The following is a 22,973-nucleotide window of genomic DNA, read 5'->3' as shown; positions in this document are numbered from 1 at the left end:
AGCACGACCTTGGTGTTTTCATAGCAATTTCAGGGTGTAATTGATAGATAAGTTTGATACTGGAAATAATCCAGAACTACTGAAGTTAGGTCAAACTGCTGGTTTGTCTCTGATACAGGAAACTTCTATTTATTCTTCAGAAGGGATTTATAATGGGATTCTCTGCATGCTTGTGTATATAGAAGGAAAAGCAGATCACGGGCTGCAGGGTTTGATGGAGCTAGGACAGAACAGTGATTTTTAAAAGGCAGTGCTGGCAGAAGCAGTGAAGATTTTGTAAATGCACAAATAACCTCGTGTCACACAGGGATTATTCCTTTAATGTGTTTATGCCTTTATCAAGGATGGGATGGCTTTGTTGCCTAGCTATATACCATTAACTTGCTACTATCTGAGAAATAATACCCATTAGTAAGTTCTGACTTATGTATTTATTTCCCATGCTCCTTATCTGGTGTTAGTTGATATAAATCCTTCTCCTGCCAATTCAGAACATGGATGAGCTTCCTCTGGCAAAAACTGATACTGCAGCTCGTCCTTTAGCTCTCAGGCCTCACGGGTTTAACAACAGTGGTTTGACCTCTCTCTGCTCAAAGGATAACGTGAGCACTGCTATCTGCAGAGATGCATGATGACAGAGTAATGGGACTTTGCACTGAAGATTACCATGCTTTTGGCAGTCACAGATAAACTCTGCCTCGCAAACTGAGCGTGTTGACATTATGTACGCTTTCCTAAATACAAACCAGTTGTACATGGTTTGTATTTAGGAAAATAAAAAGGGAGGAGGAGGGAGTACAGATGAACATGCCTAAGGTCAGAGCTAGGGGTAGAACTTGTGTCTGTGTCACTTATGCTAATTCCTGTGCTGTCCTGTCTGCTGGATGACCATCTTGTTTTTTGCTGGATAAGCAGATGTCTTGGAGAATTAGGGACTGCTGTCATGGCCTGATGGCAGGAGTGCAATCTGCTCTTTGACATGGAGGCTTTGCCTTTATTATGTCTCCATATGTGTATTTTCCTACCCAGGGATTTCATGGAAGTAACTGCTAGACATTGAGCTGAGTGAACCTCCTCAAGGTCACTTTCTTGTGTGAGTAGGCAGCATTGCACTGCCTCTCTTGTGAGTGGCCGAGTCTTCCTAAAGCTACATCGTGAAAAACGTAACAGAGCTGAGTCTTCACCCAGCAGGACCTGTACATGCCACAGAAACTGTATCTCAAAGACATTTAGAAAACACCTTTAAGTACATATATTCCTTTCTTATATTTAAATCTGACTACTATCATAGGTTTTATCTCAATAGTTTCATGGCCACTAAGCAGGTTCACTAAGTTTGGGGAGCTGTCTGGCCTGTATTGCTTCTACTCACTTAAGTGACAAACATTAGCCAGAAAGCGAGTAGAATTTTGGCCTGTAACAAGCCCTGTACATCAGCAAATAACATTTCAAGACTTCAGCATTCTCAAATAGATTTGTAAGGACACAATATAGATCTTAAAAAGCATGGTTGGTTTAGTTCAAGCTGTGATATTAAAGATGGATAAAACCAGAAATAAGCTTTTGCTTTCAAGGTCATTATTGCTCAGTTCTAGGTCATTTGATGCATTTGCCAGTGTACTGCAGGCTCTGAGTAGCTGCTTATCCATGGTAACAGTTTTATTTTACCCCACCTAGTATTGCTGCTGATTGGTGCAGTAAAACCTGGCTTTCAACCACGACATAGGGACACAGAAACATTTAATGGCAAAACTGGAATCTCTTCCTTTGTGTTTAACCGTGAGATTTGTCAAAGAATACCGTAAATTAGAACCACACTCATTCAGACTTGCTCTTTATCACCCGATTTCTCCGTGGGAAATCAGAAATCCATCATAACACCAAAGCACTTCATTTTAAGGCATCTGTGGGTCTCTCGAGCAGATGGGAGAGACTTGGGTTGAATTAAAACCATATTGTGAAGGGTGAGCATGGTCCTACTCTGTGTGTGTTTCCTCAATTTATTTAGGGGCATGTTTAGGAGAAGAGGGAAAGGACTTGATGTTTCAAGTTTTCATGCTGGGAATATAGTCCCTGGGGTGCTTTTTTCTTTAAGGGAACTGTACTCCAGAGTCATAGAATGGGTTGGGTTGGAAGTTCATCAGGTAATTAAAACTAGTCCTCAGAATGCTGACCATTGCATAACTATTCCTGTCTCAACCATGCAGGGAATCTGTCTCCTGCCTTTCTGCCCTCACCCCTTCTTCCCTTTCACTTACCCTTCTTGTCTGTCATGCTCTGCAGCAGTGTGTCTTACTGAGTTCTCGGCGTGTTCCTGAGAAGATAAGTGAGATCTGTAAGATCTGGGGAAAATGTCTGGAGATGAGGAATGGTATGGCACTTGGTAGCTAACAGCAGTAAGTAGTCTACAGTATATGACTACATCTTTGCCGTGAAGTACCTACTGCAGAACCTGTCCCCTAGTTAGGTTCCACTTAAGTCTTTACAGTAAGGCTTTTGGATGTCTTAGTATGTAAACCTTGTGCTGGTCCTCTGCACACAGCTGTAGATAATCCCAAAAGTGGATTGGTTGTTCTTCTCATCAGGTTGTTCTTCTCGTCAGAAATGTGGGAAGAAAGCAGTTTTGTGGGAAGATGGGAGAAGGCTCTGCATTCCCACGTGTGACAGCAGCTCTGCGGTTTCTGGGCTGTGTGAGGAAGGAAGAAGGGTGGTGGCTGGAGGGGGAAGGTTTGGGAGAGCAGCAGCAAAGTTAAATCACTTCAGTTCTACTTAGGGCTGCAGTTAAAACTTGCAGAGATTTGAAGTTCATGTGTCCAATGTGAGAGACTCCCCTGCCAAATGACGTGATGAAAACCAGAGCAGATGATGTCAAGGCTCTCTTACAGATGTCCCCAGCACAGCCACCGCTGCTCTTGGACTGATCGTAAGGAATTAAAGAGCCTTCACAGCAGCTAAGCAGGGGTGTGCATCTTTCATAGTACCCCAAGCTGCTTACATGGTTTATATTTCCATGGTATATCAGGAACAAAGCAGCCTGGGTACAAAGCCTGTTTGAAAATTGATCCTCAGTAAAATGGGAATTTACAAATGTGGTGTGTTCTTCTCCAAAATAAAACTGAGCTTTACCCTTATTACTATTAAAGTCTAAAGCTTTAATTATGCCCTAAATCCACTCCCATAGCTGGGGGGCTCACATGATTAGCAGCAAGGAATGAAAAAAAAAGGCATCTGGAGAGGCTGTGTGGTGCCGTGTTTTCCCATATGTGAAATTTTATACAGTACAAATTATTAAACACCAAACCTCCGGAGAAAGATTGTAATGAAAAATTTAGCACTCCCCCATCAGGCTGTGACTAATTTGCCTTCTGACTAGAACTGCAAGAACAGAGGGCTGTGCTGGGGTAAGCCGTAATGAGTAGCTGGCAGGAGGAAGCAAGTTGTGTTATAAGAATGCAGTGCAACAGGAGCAGCGCTGTAACACTTGTGTGGATAGTATCACTGAGAGACAGGTGAGGTACCAATAAAGGGAAGATAAACCGCCATTTTCAGTCAGAGTCTCTGGGAGCTTATCTTGTTCTTTCTATTTTGATTTTGGCCTCAAGCTCCAAATTTTCATCTAGCAACACTTCTTTGTAATAAAGATGTACAGGAGAAAAGAGAAGTCAGACCTGGAATGGATGCTGTCTGGCTCGTGTGTTGGACAGTCCCATCTTGTTCTTGCACGTGGGTGTCTGTGCACCTTCTCTCTCACTTGGTCTTGCACCTTCCCCCCTACTCTTCTGCTGCTCACATCCAGCAGCACAGTGCACCCAGACCCTGAAACATTGACCCGTGCACACTGCTGGGCTTCAGATGTGAGAACACGAGGAGCTGCTTATGAACTCGGATTGCAGCAAATGCTGGCATGGCCAGGCTGTGGACTCCCCGCTTCCCAGCCTCCTGTGCTCTGAGCACAGAAACATGGGACGTGGGGCAGTTTCTGGTATGTGAGAGCTGCACTTTAAGTATCTGCACAAATGGGGTGCTCTTCTGAAATACACCTTCCAGTCATCACTGAGAGGTTTGTCTGAATCCATGCCACTGCTTGACCTGACCACAGTCAGTGATCCACTCAGTAGTGGCAGGGGCTATTCCCTGGCTTGGAAACCCTCTGAATCTCCAATTTTGTGGAAGAACAACTTCCCCCACCATCCATAAGCTCATATTTGCCCCTAAAATGTATTGGTTTAGTCTGGATGCTTCAGAAGGAAAGGGCTGTAGGCACAAAAAACCCTGTCTCCCCACTGAGTCAATCTAAAATCCAGATTTTACAGTCTAAGTTCAAGGAAAGCCAGCACCGACAGATTGCTCCTGGCCCCTGCCTGGCAGGGTGTTGATTAATAATTTGAACCTGCAAATCCTCTTTCAACTTCTGTGAAATCTAAATTGTCCATCTGAGGCTTGCTTCTTTCAAAACAATTCTACTGTGATTTTCACTGCTAGCATAATTCTTTATAAAATAGATAACCCTGTCAGTGGCAAAGCTGTGCTGCACACCTGGAAGGCAGCACAGCTGCCTGTGTGCTGGTGTACAAATGTGGAGAGCAGGCAATAGCAGGAGGAGATCAGAATTTAAACTGAATTTGGATATATCCACCTGCATTCTGCTTCCTTTGCTCTGTACCATATATATTTGTCTGCTCTGGGAGGTGTGTGTATTTTTTAAGGTTGAAATTTTGAGGCAGAACATGAGGGATTTGGAATCTCAACACCTTTAGGAGTCAAGGTACCTGAGGCACGTCAGAAAATCTCAGCTCTGGGACTCAGCAGAAGATAAAGGTGCAGCCACTTAGTCAAGCAGGTCAGTGTTTGATCCTGCTCCTGCACTGTGGGCAGAAGGAGCTGTTTTGGGGGATAAAACAACAAATTTCTGTGAGATGAGCTGTGGGCTGTGAGGTGGGAGCATGCTGGTCCTGCTGGGTGGATGATTTTCTCGTAAGGACAATTCCAAGCGTTGACAACCATGGCATAGTTTGTATAAGATGCTTTCATGTTTTATGCTTAGCTGTTCTGTTTCCATTTTGGCTCCTTGTTTTGTGGTTTCAGGCAAAGGATATAATTTTACTCTTGCATCAGTGCAAATCCATACTAATTTTATTAATGAAAGGAAAGAAACCCAAACACCTGGGTTTAGAAAGTGTGAGAAAAAGAATCACCTCTGGTGCTTTTGGAAAAGGACTTTGTTTGCCCAGTAATTCAATATTGCTCTGTCATCCTAGTAATGAGAGTTCAGCTGGTAGTGGCAGCACATTACAAAAAAGGCCATATTTAAACATGTTGTAAATCCAACTAATAAGTATGAATGGATTTTTTTAAGGGGAAAAAATGTGCACAAAATTAGTCTTTTACCATATGTTTCAACTCTACCAGAAACCTTTCTTGAATGGTATTTCAATGTGCTTTACCTATTGTGTTGCAAACTTTTCAGACTCTGTCAAGTTGTACTGAAGCTTTGAAAATACAGATGGTGGTAAAATCCCCAGTGGAAAACAGGCTTCTATTTCAAACTTCAGGGCTGGCTTTTTCTCTTCTAGTTCATAGCAGATTTTGACAGATCAGAAGAAATATTCACAGCTTGATGCAGCTGGATTCTTCTTTGGCATGAGCAGAAACATCTGGCCCCAAAGCAGTGCATTTCACCAAAGGGCCGCAATACATGCACATGCATCTGTTGTGCTAATATATTTTCCTGTGAAGTCAGATGTTAATTGCTTTGTTTAGCCGAGACAACAGTGTTGGTTCAGTGAATAAGATTGTTTCCTTCAGCCCTCTGTTAATGGCTTCCTTTAGCAGTAATATTGTTTTAAATAGGAAGCTGTCAGGTATATTGTGAACAGCAGTAAGGTGAAGTGTTTTGAGCAAGGATGTTTATAGTGCTATGGTAGCTAGACATGTACTGTTATATACAATTTGCATATTAACTGAGACAACTATTAGCATAAAAGCTCCATGTGAGACCAGTTTTGCATCCTAGGAGACTTGTTCAGTTTTTGCATCACAATTTTAGAGGCTTTTGCCATTCCCACTTGCTAACTTTGCTGTCCTCTTGCTGCTCATCCACAAGCAGCAACAAGAGAATGTTAAAGATCTGAATAATTACCTGGTTATCCAGCCCTACCCACAGTTCTGCCTTTGTGAACTCTGCTATTTTGGGCTTTGTTCCTTCTTTTGCGCTTGCTCTTACAGGAAGAGCTGCAGTTCAGAGAAGTTCTTTTGCTGACTCTTGGTCTCTGGATTGAGTTTTCAGTTTTGTTCTCTCTGGCTATAGCAGTTCTGGGCCCCAGTGCTGCTTGTAAAGATCCTGTGGTGTGGCAGACTTTGGACACTTCCCATATCTATGTCCATGGTACCTTGAAGTGCTCAGACACAGGTCTTTCTATACCCAGTGTAAAACCTCATGGTCCCTTGTATCAAGAGCAGCCCTGGATCCCATTGTATCCTCCCAGGAAGCAGAGGTGTGCTCCCCTACCCCTCTTCCACAAAACCTTCCTATGTGATGGCTTCTTTTTTTCACACTCTATTTCTGTGCCGCTTTACTAAAACATTTCCTGTGAATGTGCAGTGTTTCCATGCAGAATCCAAAAAGCAGGGTTGTTTTTTGCTTTCCATAAGCTCTTCCCAGTTAACATTATACTTTCTTTCTAAGAAATAATTACGTGCACGTCATCCAGGGAGAACAATTTGTGGTCAAGATGCAAGATGGTTGCTATTAAAAGCTGCAGTGCTTTTAGCCATCCAGTTTTCACTATAGTTGTAGTCCTAGCCTTATCCTAGGTCCATTGCTTGGCGTTCTGATCTTTTCGTGCCTGCTGAGAAAGGATGATAATACTGCTCACTGCACATCCGTGCTGTTTAAACTTGACAGGCATTTGCAGAGTGTTGGAGATGCTCTCAGGAAGTGTTAGTAGGATCATTAATAAATGCATCTTGCTATTACTACATTATTCTCTAAGGTGCTTTGTATAACTCTAGACATCCCACTGAACAAGTAGAGAAAACAGATACCTATTACTGTTTAAAATATCTTTCTGCACTGAATGTGACATGGAAGATAAGCATTTCCTGCAGCTAAGACCATTCTTACAGGAAGGACTGCAGCAGTCTTAACTAGGCTGTTACTTGAGTTTTGCTTTAAAAGCTGCTTCTTGCAGTTTAAGTTAGACTTATATAACGTGAACAAAGCTAGGGTTTGCCTTAAAGGTCAGTAAGCATGCTATACACCATTTACAGCAGTTTAGATGAGCTTCAAATCAGGCTTTTAGTTCAAGTAGTGGACTTTATTTTGATGCTTGAGAAGACTTTGTGCCCTCCGTGAAGTGATGCAGCTGTAATGGCTTGTTTACCTTTGGGCCAGCCTTAGGCAGGTTTCCCCTCCTCTGACCCTCGCTCATCCCCAAGCACAGCCTGACTCCTCTCTGAAAGGCACCAGCACAGCTTTGCTCTCCAGAATCAGTGAGGAGAGGATGTCTCCTCTCACAGGGAGCAATTCAGACCAGCTGGATAACCTTCAGTAGATAGTGTGAGTATCTGCTACTTCTGCAGTTTGCCCTTTCAACTGTATCAGACTGTAGTTTACACATTTGAAGGATCAGGACATGCTAGTGTGTGTGTGTGTGTTGTGTGTGTAGGTTTCCTTCAATTTTTATCTGTAACTATCACAAGAAGAATAACCTGAGCAGTTTGCATTTGGATTTTGGACGCATCCAAGCCAGGAAGAGCACTCCTGACACTCCACACGCACAAGGGCACTTGAATTAGCTGTTCTGTCATGACAGAAAATACTGTGTGAAATCCAGATCCTGTTTTTCACTCACAGCTACAGTGTTTCAGGCCAGTCCTTTTGTGTCTGAGAAATGTTAAAAGCTGCGGTTGTGGGGTGTATATAGGTAGTGCCAAGCCATTCTTGCGCTGCACATCAGGAGTGTATAGTACAGGCCAACAGGAAGCATTTTACTCCACCATAAATTGACGCTACGTTATGGGATGTATTCTGCAGGAAGAAGGTAGGGCTGGCTCCCAGTCCATCTTTACTGAGCTTTCTGTGCTTTGTATACTTCCTTGCATCTTTGGGCAATGCACTGTGCCTCTTGATAGCAAGTGTCAACCAGCTATTTCACAGAGCTCTGGGCTTTGCCAAGCAGCAGTGTTGCCTTCTAAAGAGCTGCTTCCTGTTCCTCAGCTGCGGATGTTAATCTCAAAGTTCAGTGATCATTAGCTAAAATTAATTGTTACCCCTTTTCAGTTATTCAGGGCTGAAAATTACCAAAGGGCTTCACCTTAGTTGCTTTGGCTTTAATTATTCTTAGATTTTTGTTTTCTTCAGGATGTCAGACAGCAAACAGGATGTCCCCTGGGCACTTAGAGGAAATTGCTTCTCTGTTTCATTGTGGAGTTGGCTGTGCTTGCTCTGGTAGTTATAACACTGTTTTCTCAAATCAGAAGACTTGCAGTAGTAGGGTAGGGTCTCATGGCCTTACTGAAAGTTTCCTTGACAACACTGATGTCTTGACTGATCACAACCAGACAGCAGTGGTGTTTCAGATTGCCTCTGCTTCAAGTGCAGAGCCAGGGGCCTGCTTTCCAGACCTGGAGAGGTGTAAGGTTTGCTCTGATTTTTGCCAGAGGGCTTGGTTCATCTGCTGGTGCAGGGAGCCAGGAGAAAATGGCTCTTGTTCTTGTTGGGGTTTAGCTGAAGCAGCTGTGGTTAGCGTTCCAGTGCCTGTGGGTGACGAGGGACAGTTGGCTGGGGGATGAAGACCAGCCAGGGAAAGGACAGGTCCCAGGAAGTCTATTCAGAGTACAGGTAGGGGCTTGATAGAGTTTGAATTAGCAATAAAAGTAAGTTGTAGGTCTCACGAGAACAAGTTGGAATAAAAATATTCATGGTTGTGTTGCTGGCATGGGGGCTTGTCTCTGCTTTGCTAAATTTGCATCATACCACAGCTTGTGCCAACCATCCATCCATTCCCTCTGCACTGGAGTGGCGGTTCTCCTGCCTTTCCCCAGCCTCTCCCCCAGCTGCTGCCAGGCTGGAGCCTTGCTCCTAGGTTTTACGGGGTCTTCAGACAGAAGAGGGACGGGATTGTGAGCTGGTTTGTGGAACGGCTGAAAACACGCGATTTAGGCTTGATCCTGTGCATGTGAAAGACTGACTGCTGTCTCTTGTGATTTAAACCCTGCACTGGAGCTTGACCTTATGGCAGCAATGGGCAAAAAAACAGATTGGTCTGTTTTTGGTGTCTGTTTCCACTACACGTGGGGTCCCTGTTTGGATGAGCTGAGGCCAGGCTGTGCCCGCACTGCTCCTGCCTGTGGCTCTGTGCTCAGCTCCATGATCTTTGACAGCAGTTTCTGCAAAATTCAGCATTCTCTGGGCAGCCTTTGTATTTATTTATTTACTTTGTTTCTTTTATTTTTTCACTTTAGTTTATTAATCACATGTGTGGCTTTATCTAGAAAAAACTGCATGCAATTTATGCATGCCTACAGTAGCATATGTTTTATATATGGGGTTTACAGGGATGGTACTGATTCCTGAATTAATTCGAACAGCAAATTGTTGTTGTATCTGCACACAGTATGTTTTTTCTTTTTTTAACATGTATTATATGACACACATCTGGTGGTGTTTTAATTGTGTTATTGTGGTGCCTCAGAGTCCTAGTAATGAATTTGAAACCCTACTGTACAGAGCATGGGTTTCCACATGGGATGCTTAGAGGCATTGAGTGAATTTGTTGAGTGAGAATGTGCGCATGGTTTTGTCCTTGCTTTGAACTACAGACAAGAACCCACAGCCTTTGCAGGTTGCCATTGCAAAATCCTCCTTCACCATCAGTGTCAGGAAGACAACTTTTACTCCGTGCTCTCAGTAAGAAGAGATCTGCTCTTCATAATGGGTGGGTAGTTGCTGGCAATTTTTGCACTTTCTAATGGCAGTTTGATTGATCTCTGTGGTCCATGTAAGAAGGACTTGAGCAATTCAAGACAACTATCCAAGTTTGTACCACAGGTCAGAGCGTAGCTGCCGTGGGTCAGTCTGTGTAGTAACAGCAGGATTCCACCCTTGTTCTTCATGATCATAGTACAGCTCTCTTTTTGGGATAGTTTTTTTTCTGATGAGGTGTGTTTTTCAAAGAATCAAAGCTGTTGCCTAAAACTGCCTTCTTTCCTCTTCTTTATTTATTTCTAAACAGGTATTGTTGGCATCTGAATTTGGTTTGCAGTGCCTTTGGTAGTATTTTTCTCAGTTATTGATGGAGCTATTGAGTAACTGCAAGCTTTGTTTAAATCCTTTTACTTTCTGTAGCAAGCATTAATGATTATTTATTGACACTACTTGTTGATAACTTAGCTGATGCATTCCCCACTTAAAATATGTTTTATTGATATTTATATAGCACTAATTTTTATCAGAATGTCTTGCAGTGTGAGTGCATCAAAAACCCTAAATGTTATCACATCTATCCAGCTCCGTTTTCAAACAAACTTGTCAAAGAAAGGAAGGCTTATTCAAGAAGATTAATTTTCCAGAAAACCTCATTGACTGGAATAGTTTAATTCAATTAGCTGAATCCAGAACTGTTTTTTTTTCCTGGTCTCACAGCATTGCCCAGCCAGGCCTGATTGATCCTTTGAAATATTTCTCCAACACTTGTCTTTTTTCACTTTCCTCAGTGACTATTCCAAGATCTATTAAAACATCTCTGTGCACATGATCTCCCATTCTGTGGTTTGTGCAACAGGTCTGGACTTTGTTCTTAGCAGATGTTGTCTAATATCTTCCTTTTCTTATCAGAAGACTGATTTCCTTCCCCAGGACAAAGCAGAACTGGATTAAATGTTTTGCCCATCTGACATCATTAGTAATCTATTTACCTTGCTTTTGGGGATCTTCTCTTCTTAGAATCATTTCTAAAGGTTATCATCACCTTTTGTATTGGATTCAAAACCCTTGCTTTTGGTGGGTAATATTACTAGAAGAGGCATCTAGGGATGTCTCTAGAAGAGACATCATAGGATACAGATTGTTCTTGGTTGGATTTCCTAATATATTTTAAAGCATTTCCTGTAGCTTTGGACAATTTCATATGTATATTAAATCTACTTTTGCTTTGAACATCACAGCTGTTGATATTAGCCTTTAATAGATGGTATCTGTATGCATAGATGGTAGCAATGTTAAAGCTGTCAATTCTGATTGCCTCCTACATGATGTTTAAAAGCGCTTTGTAAACTCAACCTAATTTAGGCCATTGGCTCCAACTGAGCACAGCTCTATCCTTGCTAAATGGATGCTTAAGTCAATCATACCTCCATCCTGCTCAGTTACTTTCCTTACAGTGATCCTTTCGATATGGGCAGCTGCACTGGTGTCGGTAACACTTGATGCATCTGTTTTAAGAGTCCTGAGCTGATCTTTAGTGCATCCATTTTTTTCCCGTCATCAAAAAAATGTGCAAAATCAACTTCTAATTTGGTGCGTATTGGACGGCGTTGTGTAACTGAGAGTCTTGGGTCTGAATCACCTTAATGTGAAACTTGAAACTACAAACCTTCTGTTGTAACTTGCTCAGAAGCTTTTAGCTCTCTCATGGAGTATTCACTGGATGCTATTCCTTTAAACCTGTCACTAAATTAAAGTGTAGTTTGGGCATCTAATTCCGGCAGAGCACTACAGCTGGTACAATAATTATTGAGTGCTGCTTTTCGTTGATAGTGATTACGTCTGTCCTAGCCCACCTATGGTTTCATTCTCATCTCCCAGCTCTACAGGCTGCTTCTATTCAGTCACCAAGTAATGTGTGTCTTTTTGGTTGGGTTTTTTGTTTTGTTATTGGGGGGGGGGGGGGCGTTGTGACTGCAGATGCTTTTGTTTATTTAGATGCTCTTTGGGCATGCCCCTGCTCTGGCATGGGGTCCTCCATGTGTTGCTGGGGCACAGTCTGTCTCACCGTAGTCTGTACCACAGGCTGCAGGGGAATCTGCTCCAGAGCCTGGAGCACTTCCTCCTCTCCTCATTCGCTCACTGCAGTGTCTGCAGAGCTGTTCCTCTCACATTCTCACTCCTGTCTACAGTTTGCCCAGGTTTTTTCCTCCCCTTCTTTAAGTACATTATCCCAGACGTGCTCCCATTGTCGCTGATGGTCTTGGCCTTGGCCACCAGCCTTGGTCCATCTTGGAGATGGCTAGTGTTGGCTGTGTTGGACATGAGGGAAGCTTCTAGCAGCTTCTCACAGAAGCCACATCTGTAGCCCCCCCTCGCTACCAAAACCTTGCCACACAAACCCAGTATATTACCTCTTTATCACCCTGCCCGCAGCTCCAGACAGCCCCGAGGGCTCATTGGTGCCGTCTGTGTACCCTGTTGTGGATGGCAGGTTTTAGCTAAATTAGTTAGGAATGCTATTTACCCTTCGCCAGTGAAAGTCTCACTCCTGCACACATGCTAGCGAGCTGTAACCTAAGCAGGTCTACACTGACACAGTTTATCATTGACGTATGTCAAACCCAGATTTTCCCAGCTGTCTACTACCATCTGCCAAGTACGGCTGGGGGCATGCAGAGTGCAGTTAGCTATGCAGGCCTGATGGCAGCTGTAAAATCGAGCAGTTTTGCCTGCTTAAGCACCAGCTTTTCTCCAAAATAAGCATTAGGTCTCGCATGGCAATGCGTTCCCGCTCCGGAGAGCACCGGCTGCTGCGGGACATGGTGCCGGCTCTGCTCCATGGCCACCTGCCAGCCCAGAAGCTCTGGAAAATCTTTGCAGCAGTTCCAGTGCATCCATTGAATTGCAGAAAGACCAACCCCGCTTGTCCTTATGGCCTCCTTGTGCTGGGCGCTAGTGCAAAAGGCTTCTCCAGTCCTTGAGGGCATGGGCCCACTCATTTGGCTACACCTCTCAGAAATGATGAGATCAAAGATATTTCCTCTATAGTGAGAATATGGCACCAGATCTGGAGAAGTGTCTCTTTGAGAGCTAAAGCTGTGCTTGTTGCAGGATGTTACCCTGGCTAATCAGAGCCCTATTTAGCAATCCTCCCAAAAATGAGCTTGGCTTTCGTTTGGTTTTAAAAATGGAAGGTGGCCCACATGTTTGCTAGGATGCAAGGACAGGTTTTTAATGAGTAGTTAACATTGCTTAAGTAGCTGAGAAACTAATAATAGCTTTCAAGTATTTTGATTTTTCACTAATAATACTTTTTATTACAGTAGGTTGTTGTATTTGCCTTCCTGCAGCAGCTGACTCTGACAGCCTCTAAGCACAGAAATCCTTTAGCTAACATTAATTCAACCTCCCTGCATCCCAGGGAGAGGTAAAAATTAACCACAGTGTCACAGACTGCTTGAATGCAGTACAGGTTATTGAAGCAGCTTAACCAGAGGAAACAGGTAAGCCAGGATTAGAAACCAGAAGTCTGCATGCCAGTTAAATGTATAAATCATAGAATCATAGAATAGTTAGGATTGGAAAGGACCTGGAGATCACCCAGTTCCAATCCCTGTGCCATGGGCAGGGGACACCTCACAGTAAGCCATGTCACCCTGGGCTTTGTCCAGCCTGGCCTTGAACACTGCCAGGGATGGAGCATTCACAACCTCCCTGGGCAACCTCACCACCCTAACAGGAAAGAATTTCTTCCTTGTATCCAATCTAAACTTCCCCTGTTTAAGTTTTAACCCGTTACCCCTTGTCCTGTCTCTACAGTCCCTAATGAAGAGTCCCTCCCCAGCATCCCTATAGCCCCCCTTCAGATACTGGAAGGCTGCTCTGAGCTCTCCACGCAGCCTTCTCTTCTGCAGGCTGAACAGCCCCAACTTCCTCAGCCTGTCTTCATACGGGAGGTGCTCCAGTCCCCTGATCGTCCTCGTGGCCCTCCTCTGGACTTGTTCCAACAGTTCCATGTCCTTTTTATGTTGAGGACACCAGAACTGCACACAATACTCCAGGTGAGGTCTCAAACACTAACCTTCAAAATGAATGAATGAATGCTAAAAGGAAAAGGACAAATTTCCTCAGTTTCATAACTCTGCTGCTGTTTTCTTCTTCATCACTGTAAGTAAAAATGGTCATGTCATATTTAAAATGAGTTATAGCAAAGGTAGCAGGTCACAGCATCCGCAGCAGCACCACCCAATTAGAAAAACTGCTCTAATCTAACCTGATGCTGCTGTCATTTTTTAAAATGAGTCCTACTTCAATCATAAAATACTCGGACCATAACAGTGCTTTCTACACCATATGTCCTTATTTAGAGGAAAAAAAATGATTGCACCCTTAATTCAAAGGGAACATTTCCCTCTGAGCCAGAACTCAATAAAATGTATCAAAAAAATTGTGGAAAAGGGCAAGCAAAGAAAATCAAATTGCAGCGTGTGAAACGATTTAAGAAGGGACCTGGGGAATACATAATCTCCAAACTGCCAAGTTAGAGCAAGTATAAAATATACAAACAAGCCTGATATTTTTCCCAGTTGATCTCATTATGAGGTATGCTTGGGATAGATAAATTTTGTTAGAATGCATTAAGGCTGGATTTTCAAGGAAACAAATCAGAAGTAATGTGTTTAGCTGATTCCACCTTGTTTTGATACATGGGTCTTTTCAGGTTTAAAGAAGTACATTTTTAAAGCCAAATGGTTTGTTTTGTTTCAAACATTAAAACCAGAGGCAACTGGGTGACTTTTGTTTTTCTCCCTGCTGGAAAACAGACGTTTATAATTTCAGCATGCTCTTTAATCATCAGGGTAGAGCTCTGTGCAGTATGTTTCACTGCCACTTATTGTTGCCTGTTTAAAATACACTGAACTAGCCTTGAGTGCAATCCCTTAACAGACTGTTTCGTCCACAAATAGTACTTTTTCCAAGTCTCCAATATATTTTAATTAAATTGTCCATTTGTATTTATTAAGGCAGTTTACTGTCTCCTGCTGCAGAAAGCTGCTACTGCTGATAGTCTACCAGTAGAAACCTGAGTTTATCTGGGATAATAAAACACAGGCACATGTTAGCAAAAACGTCTTCCCAAAATATTGTTTAAGCATCATGGTCATGTGTGTTGGGAAGGGGACAGGCCATACAATTAGTTTGGTAAGTTTTTGGAACAGTTGCTCTTAACAATCCTTATAGCCATGGGGAATCATCAACTTTGTTAGCAGGAAATGTTGCCTGCAGTAGGTTTTTCTTCCTTAGATTGACCCTATAGAAAGAGTTGGAAAAGAATCCTTTGGCAGAGCAGATGATAAAGTCATTACACACTGATGAGATGTAAAGTGGCGTTCAGCAGCATTAGTTTAGATAGATGAGCCTGATAAGGTGAATTCATCCCTATCTCTGGTGATCTGAAAGCTTGGACCTAAACTCTGCGACTTGGACGCCTCTCAGCTGTACTTGCTTATCTCCAAGTAGCTTTTGCCAAAACAGATTTGCCATGAAGTCAGTAAAGTCCTAAATCTGAAGGTTGTGTTTGGTCTGTCCTTTCTCACAAGACAAATGAAAGTTGATCTCCCAGAGCTCTAAAGAAAGGAATTAAACTTTCCTTCTTGAGGAATTAATGTGTTCCTGAAAAGAGGCAGTGTGGTCACTGCTGTGAGTGGAGTCTTTGTCCTTTCTGATCTGGATGGGCTGCTTGTTTTCATGGAACTATTCCCTGCTCCCAAGTGTAGCACAAAGACATGGGTGCCATTCCTGCTGGTGCCTGTCCACTCGCAGAAGTGAGAGGATTAGTCGAGTAATAGACCCATCTGAGGCACTGGAGAAGGCATCTCCGAGATGAATGTTTTAATGATGTCTCTCCCCAAGGGTGCTGCTTTCTCTCCTGCCTTCAGAACGGAGGGAGGTTGTTGAGAATCTGTTTCCCACCATGTGTATATGCAAGATCTGTTTAGTAAAATGCAGACACAAATCCAAGCACCAACAAGAGGTTTAAAATCAGCCTGCTGTGACTTTAAGAGTGAGGGAAAAAAACTGTTAAGGAAGGAAAATAAAAATCCCACAGCCTGTTGTAGCAGCTGTAGCTTCAGATCGTGTGGAAAATGAAGGCAGATGATTCAATTTGGCCTGTGCCCCGAGTACATTTCCAAATGCTTCTGTGTGTGCGCAAGATAATGAACAAATATATTGAGATGGCACAAGATCAGTCCAAGTTTGCCGCTGCGCAAGCCGTGGAGCTCCCAGTAGGAGCACACTAGCTGTGCTGGGTTAATGGGGGTGAGGGTCAGGAAGCCCAGCACCTTTCAGAACAACTTAAGAAAAGAATTTGTCTCCTTTTGCCCCAGGCTCCCCGTGGCACTCAAACAGAGCTTGTGATAAATCGAAGTGTATTTATTAATAATGAGCAGGGGCAGCGTGCTCGTGATTTGAAAATAGGTGCGCCCAATAAAAATGCGCTTTCCTCTGACATCGGAAAAGCTTAAATAAATGGTGAGCAGGCTGATCTATTATGATGAAAAAGCAGGGGCTGAGAGCCAGCCTAGCAATAATGAAAAAGCCATTTTAGGGAAGCAAGACCTGCTCTGCCCATTCATATATTCCTCCACCCCCGCCCCATAAGATGAACTAGGGAGGGGGAAGTTGGATGGGAGAGATGAAAAGGCAGCAGCAATCCAGGATGGCAGAGCTGGACTTTAATGAGAGCTGGAGTTATTACTGGAATGAGTTATGATATTTAATCAGGCTACATGATGTCCAACAGCGCAAGGTTCATAATTCTTGGCTCCGAACATGGCCTGGGACTGTCCGTGAGCACCTGCAGCATACAAATTGATCATGGCCTTACAAACCTTGCCCCTGGTCGCTCCCTGCCAAGCCAGCCCAGGCTGCAGTGCTGGCTCACTCTCACATGAGCTGGAAATGGCGTCTTCCCCACTCTCTAACAGGAATGTGCAGTTTCTGGTAGAGGCTGAACAGAAGCTGTTGCACATAGGTGGGATTGCTTACCACCAGCTTTTCTCTGTGGTGTGAGGTGTGTTAGTTATCTTGTGGGAGGCTGCACTGGTCTGATTTAAAGCAGCTTTGGGTTGAATTAATGCTTTTGGAGACTTCTGTTAACTTCAGTGATTAAATAGGCTCTGCTTGAGTGAAACTTGGTCACCTGTTTAATGTTTCAGTGAATACATACTGACGTGAATGTCTTGCTGGCTTAGGGTTTGGATGTGGACAGGACTTGGCCTTTGGAAGAGATAAATTAGCAGAAAACTTCCCTTGCCCCCTTGTGCCTTTTTGCGTTGCTTCAGCTTAGCTGTCCTGAAGTGACACAGCAGCCAGCCTACGTTTAAGAACAGATTCCCTCCCACCCCTGCCCTCAGGAGGCGAGGCTGAGGAGCACCTTCCCCACACTGTCTCTTGCTGAGCTGTGGGTTATTTTGAGAGTTTCTGTTTCTCAGATGACTCCTGAAATACTCTGTGCAGACCTGAAGCCAGCACCGCCAAACACGCTCCCATTTGGCCCACACACGTTTCTACCTGCTGCGTCCCCCGTGTCTGTTGCGCTGACTGGAAGGCGCCATGGCAGGGCCCGGGGAGGGCCCTTCGCTGCCCTCAGAGCAGAAAACAGCAGCGCGCTCTCCAGGTGCTTTCAGATGGGCAAAGTCATGAGAGGAGAAAGGGGGCTCCTTCCGAAACGCTGCTCGTAGGTGATTTTAATGCTTTGCTGACACAGTAGTTGGGCAGCTTTACCTAAGTGGGGAGGCAGCTTCTCTCAGATGGCCCTCTCCTTCCCAAGCCTATGTTCAGTTGGGTTATTTGGCTGCTCTACCTGAGGTAATTAATAATGGCGGCTGGTTGCTCTGGTAAGCAACGTCTCTCTGGTAATGTGTTGTACAAGGAGACACAGCGTGTTTTGTGGGTGGCTTCAGGGAGGTGCTTGTTTGGGTGTGAGGTGTGGCGGCCATTTTGTGCCCGTGCTGGGGCTGGGAGCGCGCCTCGCCTCTGCCCTCAGAGACTTTGTAGGCTCTGGAAAAGCAGTGACCTTTCCAAAGGGAGAGGAATTAAAAGTTTTAATAGTAAAGCTCAATCAGGGAGCATGGTCAGGAGGAATTCCTGGAACTCAAGGAAAAACACTCAGAGAAAATCACTAGAAATCAAGCAGCCAAGCCAGAAGCAACTTTGGGAAAGAAGCTTTTGACCAGTTTGCTAATACCTAGGTCTGCAGAGAGTGCCCGTGAAACCAATGCATCCATTTAGCAGAACAACTTGTGCCCCTGGTTGGGTCCTGCATGTGGCTCATTAGGGTAATTACTGATGAATTAAGGCAGCTTGGCTCAGCGCTCGGCAGCGGGTGTGCGGGCTCCCCTGCTGGCAGGCAGCAGGTGTAAATGAACAAGATCTGTCAAAAAGGCTGATGACCCTCTTAATTCACAGCAGCAAACTGGGGACAGAGGTAGTGCAGCAAGTTTAATAATTGATATTTACTTGGAAAGGTTAATGGCAGCAGTGATGCTTCTAATTTGCTTGCCTGTGCAAGACCTTGTCAGGTCAAATTGTCTCAATTTGTTACCGTGGGCATAGGTGTAGTTTTCCTTTTAATGAAATTTGGAGAAAAGAAACAGGTGGTGTTGGGAGCCAACTGTAACTCAAGGAAAACAGCAAAAGGTTTCAGTCTGGTAACAGGTTGGGTGATTCTGTGCTAACTTTAAGCAGGTGTCTACGAGTTGTTTCAGTCAAACGTGTAATGTTTTTGACAGGCTTTGACGTGTTCCTGGGTGGGAGCGGTGGGGTTATGGATCAGAAATCAGTAAGCCACAGAACTCGGTGGGTGTTGCTGTACTGTATTTAGGAAAATTGTAATTCTACTGTAATGGTGAAGTGGCTCCTGTTTCAGGGAGAAACAGCACCTGCTGTGTCTGGAAGCGTTGGAATTGGCAGGTCAGATACTTCGTGTCTGAGTTTTCTGAAGAGCTGGCTGATGACTGGGAACTGGTATAGTTGGGGTTTGAGTAAGTGTGCAAAGACCCACATGACTCAAGAAAGCTGGTGTGCCAGTGGTTTTGGAAGGCTGCAATTAATGGGGTATTACCACTTGGCCTATTGGCTTGGCATCAATCCTTGGCAGGATAAGAGGATAGCTGAAACTGTAGTTGGTTAATAAAGACCTAAGACAGAAAAAAATAAGTTAATGACAATCATATATTTAGAAAAAATCTTACCAAATTTATTGAATTAAGTGTGGGTTTAAAAAACTGATCGATAACGGCCACAGCATTGATGTAGTATAACTAGATTTCTGTGCTTGATTCTGTTGACCTTTTTATTGGGGAAACAGCGTGGATTCAACATGCTGAATTTCAAGTGGATTATTTCCTGCTTTTACACCTGGTGCTGGTAGTTGTGAATACAGGCTCACTGTTGGTTGGAAGTGCTCCTAGCAGATCCCAGCAGGGATTACCTCCCATTGCTGTGTTGTTTGCATATTTTGATGTAGGGGCAAAGACAAAAAAATTATTCCTGATAAAAGTTTGCAGGTGGGCAACATATTGGAAAGATGGTTTACAATGGCTAAGACAGGCAACTGATGGTGAGAGCAGTGGTTGTATGACAAGTCTGTGAGCAAATTCCTGTTTCTAACACTTTGATGTGGCTGAGTCTAAAAGTCTTACCCGTAGGAAAGAAGTGTATTGATGAGGTGTAAGGTGGCAGAAAAGCATGCAGAGGAAGGACTTCAATCAGAAATGTACTGTTGCTTGAAAATGAACATGGTATTTTCCCTGTCTTCTACTCTACAGGGCTGTGTACTGCAGAGCGGATGAGTACTGGAGCTTGTTCTCCATATAGTATTCTGAATATTGTATTAAAATATGAATAGGCTGTGGGGATCTTAGCTGGCAGCAATGTCAAACATCCATGGGATTGCAGCGTTCAGTGTGCTCTGGGGGTGAGGTTGCAGTGTGTGGATTGTGGCAGTGTGCCCACCCAGCACGGTTCCTTGGGCTGCAGGGGCAGGCGGGTTTTATCAGAGCACCATAGCAAACCCTACTAGCTGCTGAGACTGCAGGGAGATAGGACAGAAAGAAACAAGGGGATTTTATTGCCAGTTAAAGTACCAATTTGTACAAGCCGACATTTTAAATAGTGTAATTTTAATGGAACCAAACTGATATGAATAGAACCTATTAATAAATTAAACACTTCTTTCCACCCAATATTTCACAAGGGAATTAGCAGAATAATTTGTTAGTAAATGAGCCCAGGAATGAAGCTGTGAATGACATCTATCCTGTCCTTCTCCTCCCCCTGTAAAACTTTGCAGATGTAAGTGGAAAGTCGCTGTGATGTCAAACATTGGCACCTGTCCTTATGTACAAATGACAAGCACAACTTCAAGAGAAGGAAGAAGGATGATTTAGTGGTTAGAAAACTGGCCTTGGCTATAGGAGTTAATCATGCTCTACTTATAGTTTTTTGTGTTATCTCAAGCAATTTGTTTCAGGCCATCATCCCTCATGGCATATAGGCACCCACCCATCATGCTGGTACTCACCTCCCAGTGCAGTTACCAGGGGTTGGCCCCAAGGCACGTCTCTGGACTAGGAACTGGAGACCTGGCTGTTGGGTCAGCGATGGCCGGTCAGCAAATAACAGTGCTAAAACACCAGCATCATAGTTAAGGTTTGCTAGTAACAAAGAGTGAAGGGGGCTTGTCTGTCTGCTTCCCTCTTGCATTGAGCCCCAGGACTTCGGCACAGCCCTGCCTGCTTCCAGGAGTGCTAAAAGCACTCCTTCCCTTGCATGTGAGCGAAAGGGAGTATGGACACATGTGGTCAAGCACAACTTCAGAGAAGCCCCATGCACTCAAATGCATCCTCTCCACAATGCCATGGGTGTAGGAGCGAGACATTGAGTAAACCACTGTTGGCAACTTCGGAAACAGGTGGCAGAGCAGTGCTTGAAAATCTCCTTTTTCCCCCTCCTTCTTCTCCCTCTAGATGAAGGTCCCTACAAGCAGAAGTGGCAGAAATAGCGAGGAAGACAGCATCAGGGAGGCCACAAGCTCTCAGCGGAGCAGCTCAAGGGACCGTCTCAGTGATGTAAGTACCATTCAGGAGAAAGCATCGCTTCATTGCAGCAATTCCCGCTGCTGACATGGCGTTTCATAAATCTTGCTGAACAAATGTTGGCATCCAGAGGTCACTGTGTAATAACTTTTTTTTTATGTCATGATTGAGTGTTATGGCATAAGTGGTTGAGCTGCCTTGCAAACACTATAATCATGGTGCAAATAATATGATAAGCAAAAGATCAGAGATGGGAAAACAAAATGGAATTGTTATTCCTTGGGGAGAAATGGCTTGATGTTTTGTTTTCTCAAAGAAGTTGTGTTAAAAAGCTTCTTACAGTGTCTTTGGGTTTAGCTACTGCACATAATCACGTAGTTTGGGTGCAAAGTCACTTCATCTAATTTTGTGCTTCCTGCCTCCAAGATAAGAAGGTTTTTTTTTGGGAAATTTGGCTTTCTCTCAGGAAATTCTATGGTATGTTGAGTGAAATGTTATGATAAAACAAAAGCAAACGGTGCCTTAGTGTGTAAACACACAAATGGGCTTTTGAGTCACCAAGAAATCAATGGCAGTGCTGGGATAATTTTATATGAAGGCTTTTTGTGTTAGCAATTAGCATTTCGCCTTCATTAAAACATGATTTTTTACTAATTAGGACCTTTCCCGTTAGGAGAGATTTAAATGAAGAACAATAATCAAACGCTGGCACGAGCATGTCTGAAATATTAAATTTGCCATTTCAATGGCAGGCCACAGAAATCCCAGAGCGAGTGGTTTTCATGTTGAGTTCTATTAATGTAAAATATGCTTCATAACTAAAACCTGTCACAGAAAACGGCTCACACCAGCTAAATTCAATTGGACAGTTAATTTAGCTTTAAAATTGAAAACACTACATCCGCTTCAGGATGCAAAAGAAGGGGGGGGGGAAGCCTTTGATAAGTGTAATGTATTTGCTATTAAGGCTTTCAGAGCCCATTCTACAGGAGGAGAAAGGAGAAAAAGGGGAAAAAATGGCTCCCACAAATGTGTTTAAAAGCTGAAAGTATTTATTAAAAATGTCAGCAGAAAAGTGCTTTTGGCAGATTAAAGCGGGATTCAGCTTGACAGCTCTGACAGGGAAATGTGACGGGGGAAAATTCTCTCTACATGTTTGGAGTGCGAATGGGGCGCTGTAAACAGCCGACGCAGTGGGAGGAAGAGAAAAATAACGTTGTCCTGTGATCTGCTTCCAGGATTGCAAACCCACGCGCCGTGGTGGGGAAAGTCAGCGGGGGGAGGGTGTCTTTAGACAAATCCCCTTGCTGCGGGGTGTCTTGGCTGTGTTATTAGTCAGTAATGATCATCATTTTATATATACATATATTTACGTGATTCTCTCCTTCCCCTCCTCTTGGCCACTCTTGACAGGTACTTGAGCAGGGCCATCTGGTAGCATTGCTGTTCCATAACATGGGGCTGTGGGAGAGGAGTAAGATCTTCAGACTTCGTGGTTAGCTCAGGTCTAAGCAGTAAGTGGTCTTGGAGACTTTTTTTGTCAAGCTGATGCACTTGCAGTTTTTTTCTTTCCTTTCCTTTTGCCCCCAGAGTTGCAGCTGAACAGGCAAGAATTGAGTCTAAGTGTCTAAATCCTGCAAAATCTTCAAAGGTAGTTCAGCAGCCAGTGGAATTCAGTGGAAAATAGGCACTCCATTCTTTTTTAGTCAACGGGGACATGCAGGCAGTGCCTGAAGGCCGGGGCACACTTCAGAGCTTTGCTGAAGCTGCTCCCATGACCTGGCGACCCATTGCAAATGAGAATTTTTCAAATTAGTAATTAAACAGTTTGAAAAGTAAGGTTCATGAATCACAGAATGCTCTTCGTTCATTATTTGATGAGTGCAATTTAGCTTTAATTACGTATAACGCTTCCTCGCGTACTAGTAAATGTTCTGTAGTCT

At 43.7% G+C, this 22,973-nt stretch overlaps 1 protein-coding gene across 26 annotated transcripts in view; it reads left to right on the top strand.

Annotated features, from left to right (window-relative positions):
• FBRSL1 (fibrosin like 1) overlaps window positions 1-22,973 on the top strand; it is a 533,983-nt gene that overhangs the window by 215,401 nt on the left and 295,609 nt on the right. For 21 of the 26 annotated variants that reach the window (XM_062631525.1, XM_062631515.1, XM_062631526.1 and 18 more), the window contains one exon: window positions 20,962-21,063. The exons of the other annotated variants lie outside the window; for them this stretch is intronic. In XM_062631525.1, coding sequence (XP_062487509.1) covers window positions 20,962-21,063 — 102 coding nt within the window. The remainder of the gene's footprint in view (window positions 1-20,961; window positions 21,064-22,973) is intronic. 26 annotated transcript variants of the gene reach the window in all.

The sequence above is a fragment of the Pezoporus occidentalis genome, unplaced genomic scaffold (genome assembly GCF_034315485.1).
Source record: "Pezoporus occidentalis ecotype Australia unplaced genomic scaffold, CSIRO_AGI_Poc_V1 ctg37, whole genome shotgun sequence".
Classification (NCBI taxonomy): domain Eukaryota; kingdom Metazoa; phylum Chordata; class Aves; order Psittaciformes; family Psittacidae; genus Pezoporus; species Pezoporus occidentalis.
The sequence above is the reverse complement of the archived record's forward strand: the minus strand, read 5'-3'. Positions and strand labels throughout refer to the sequence as shown.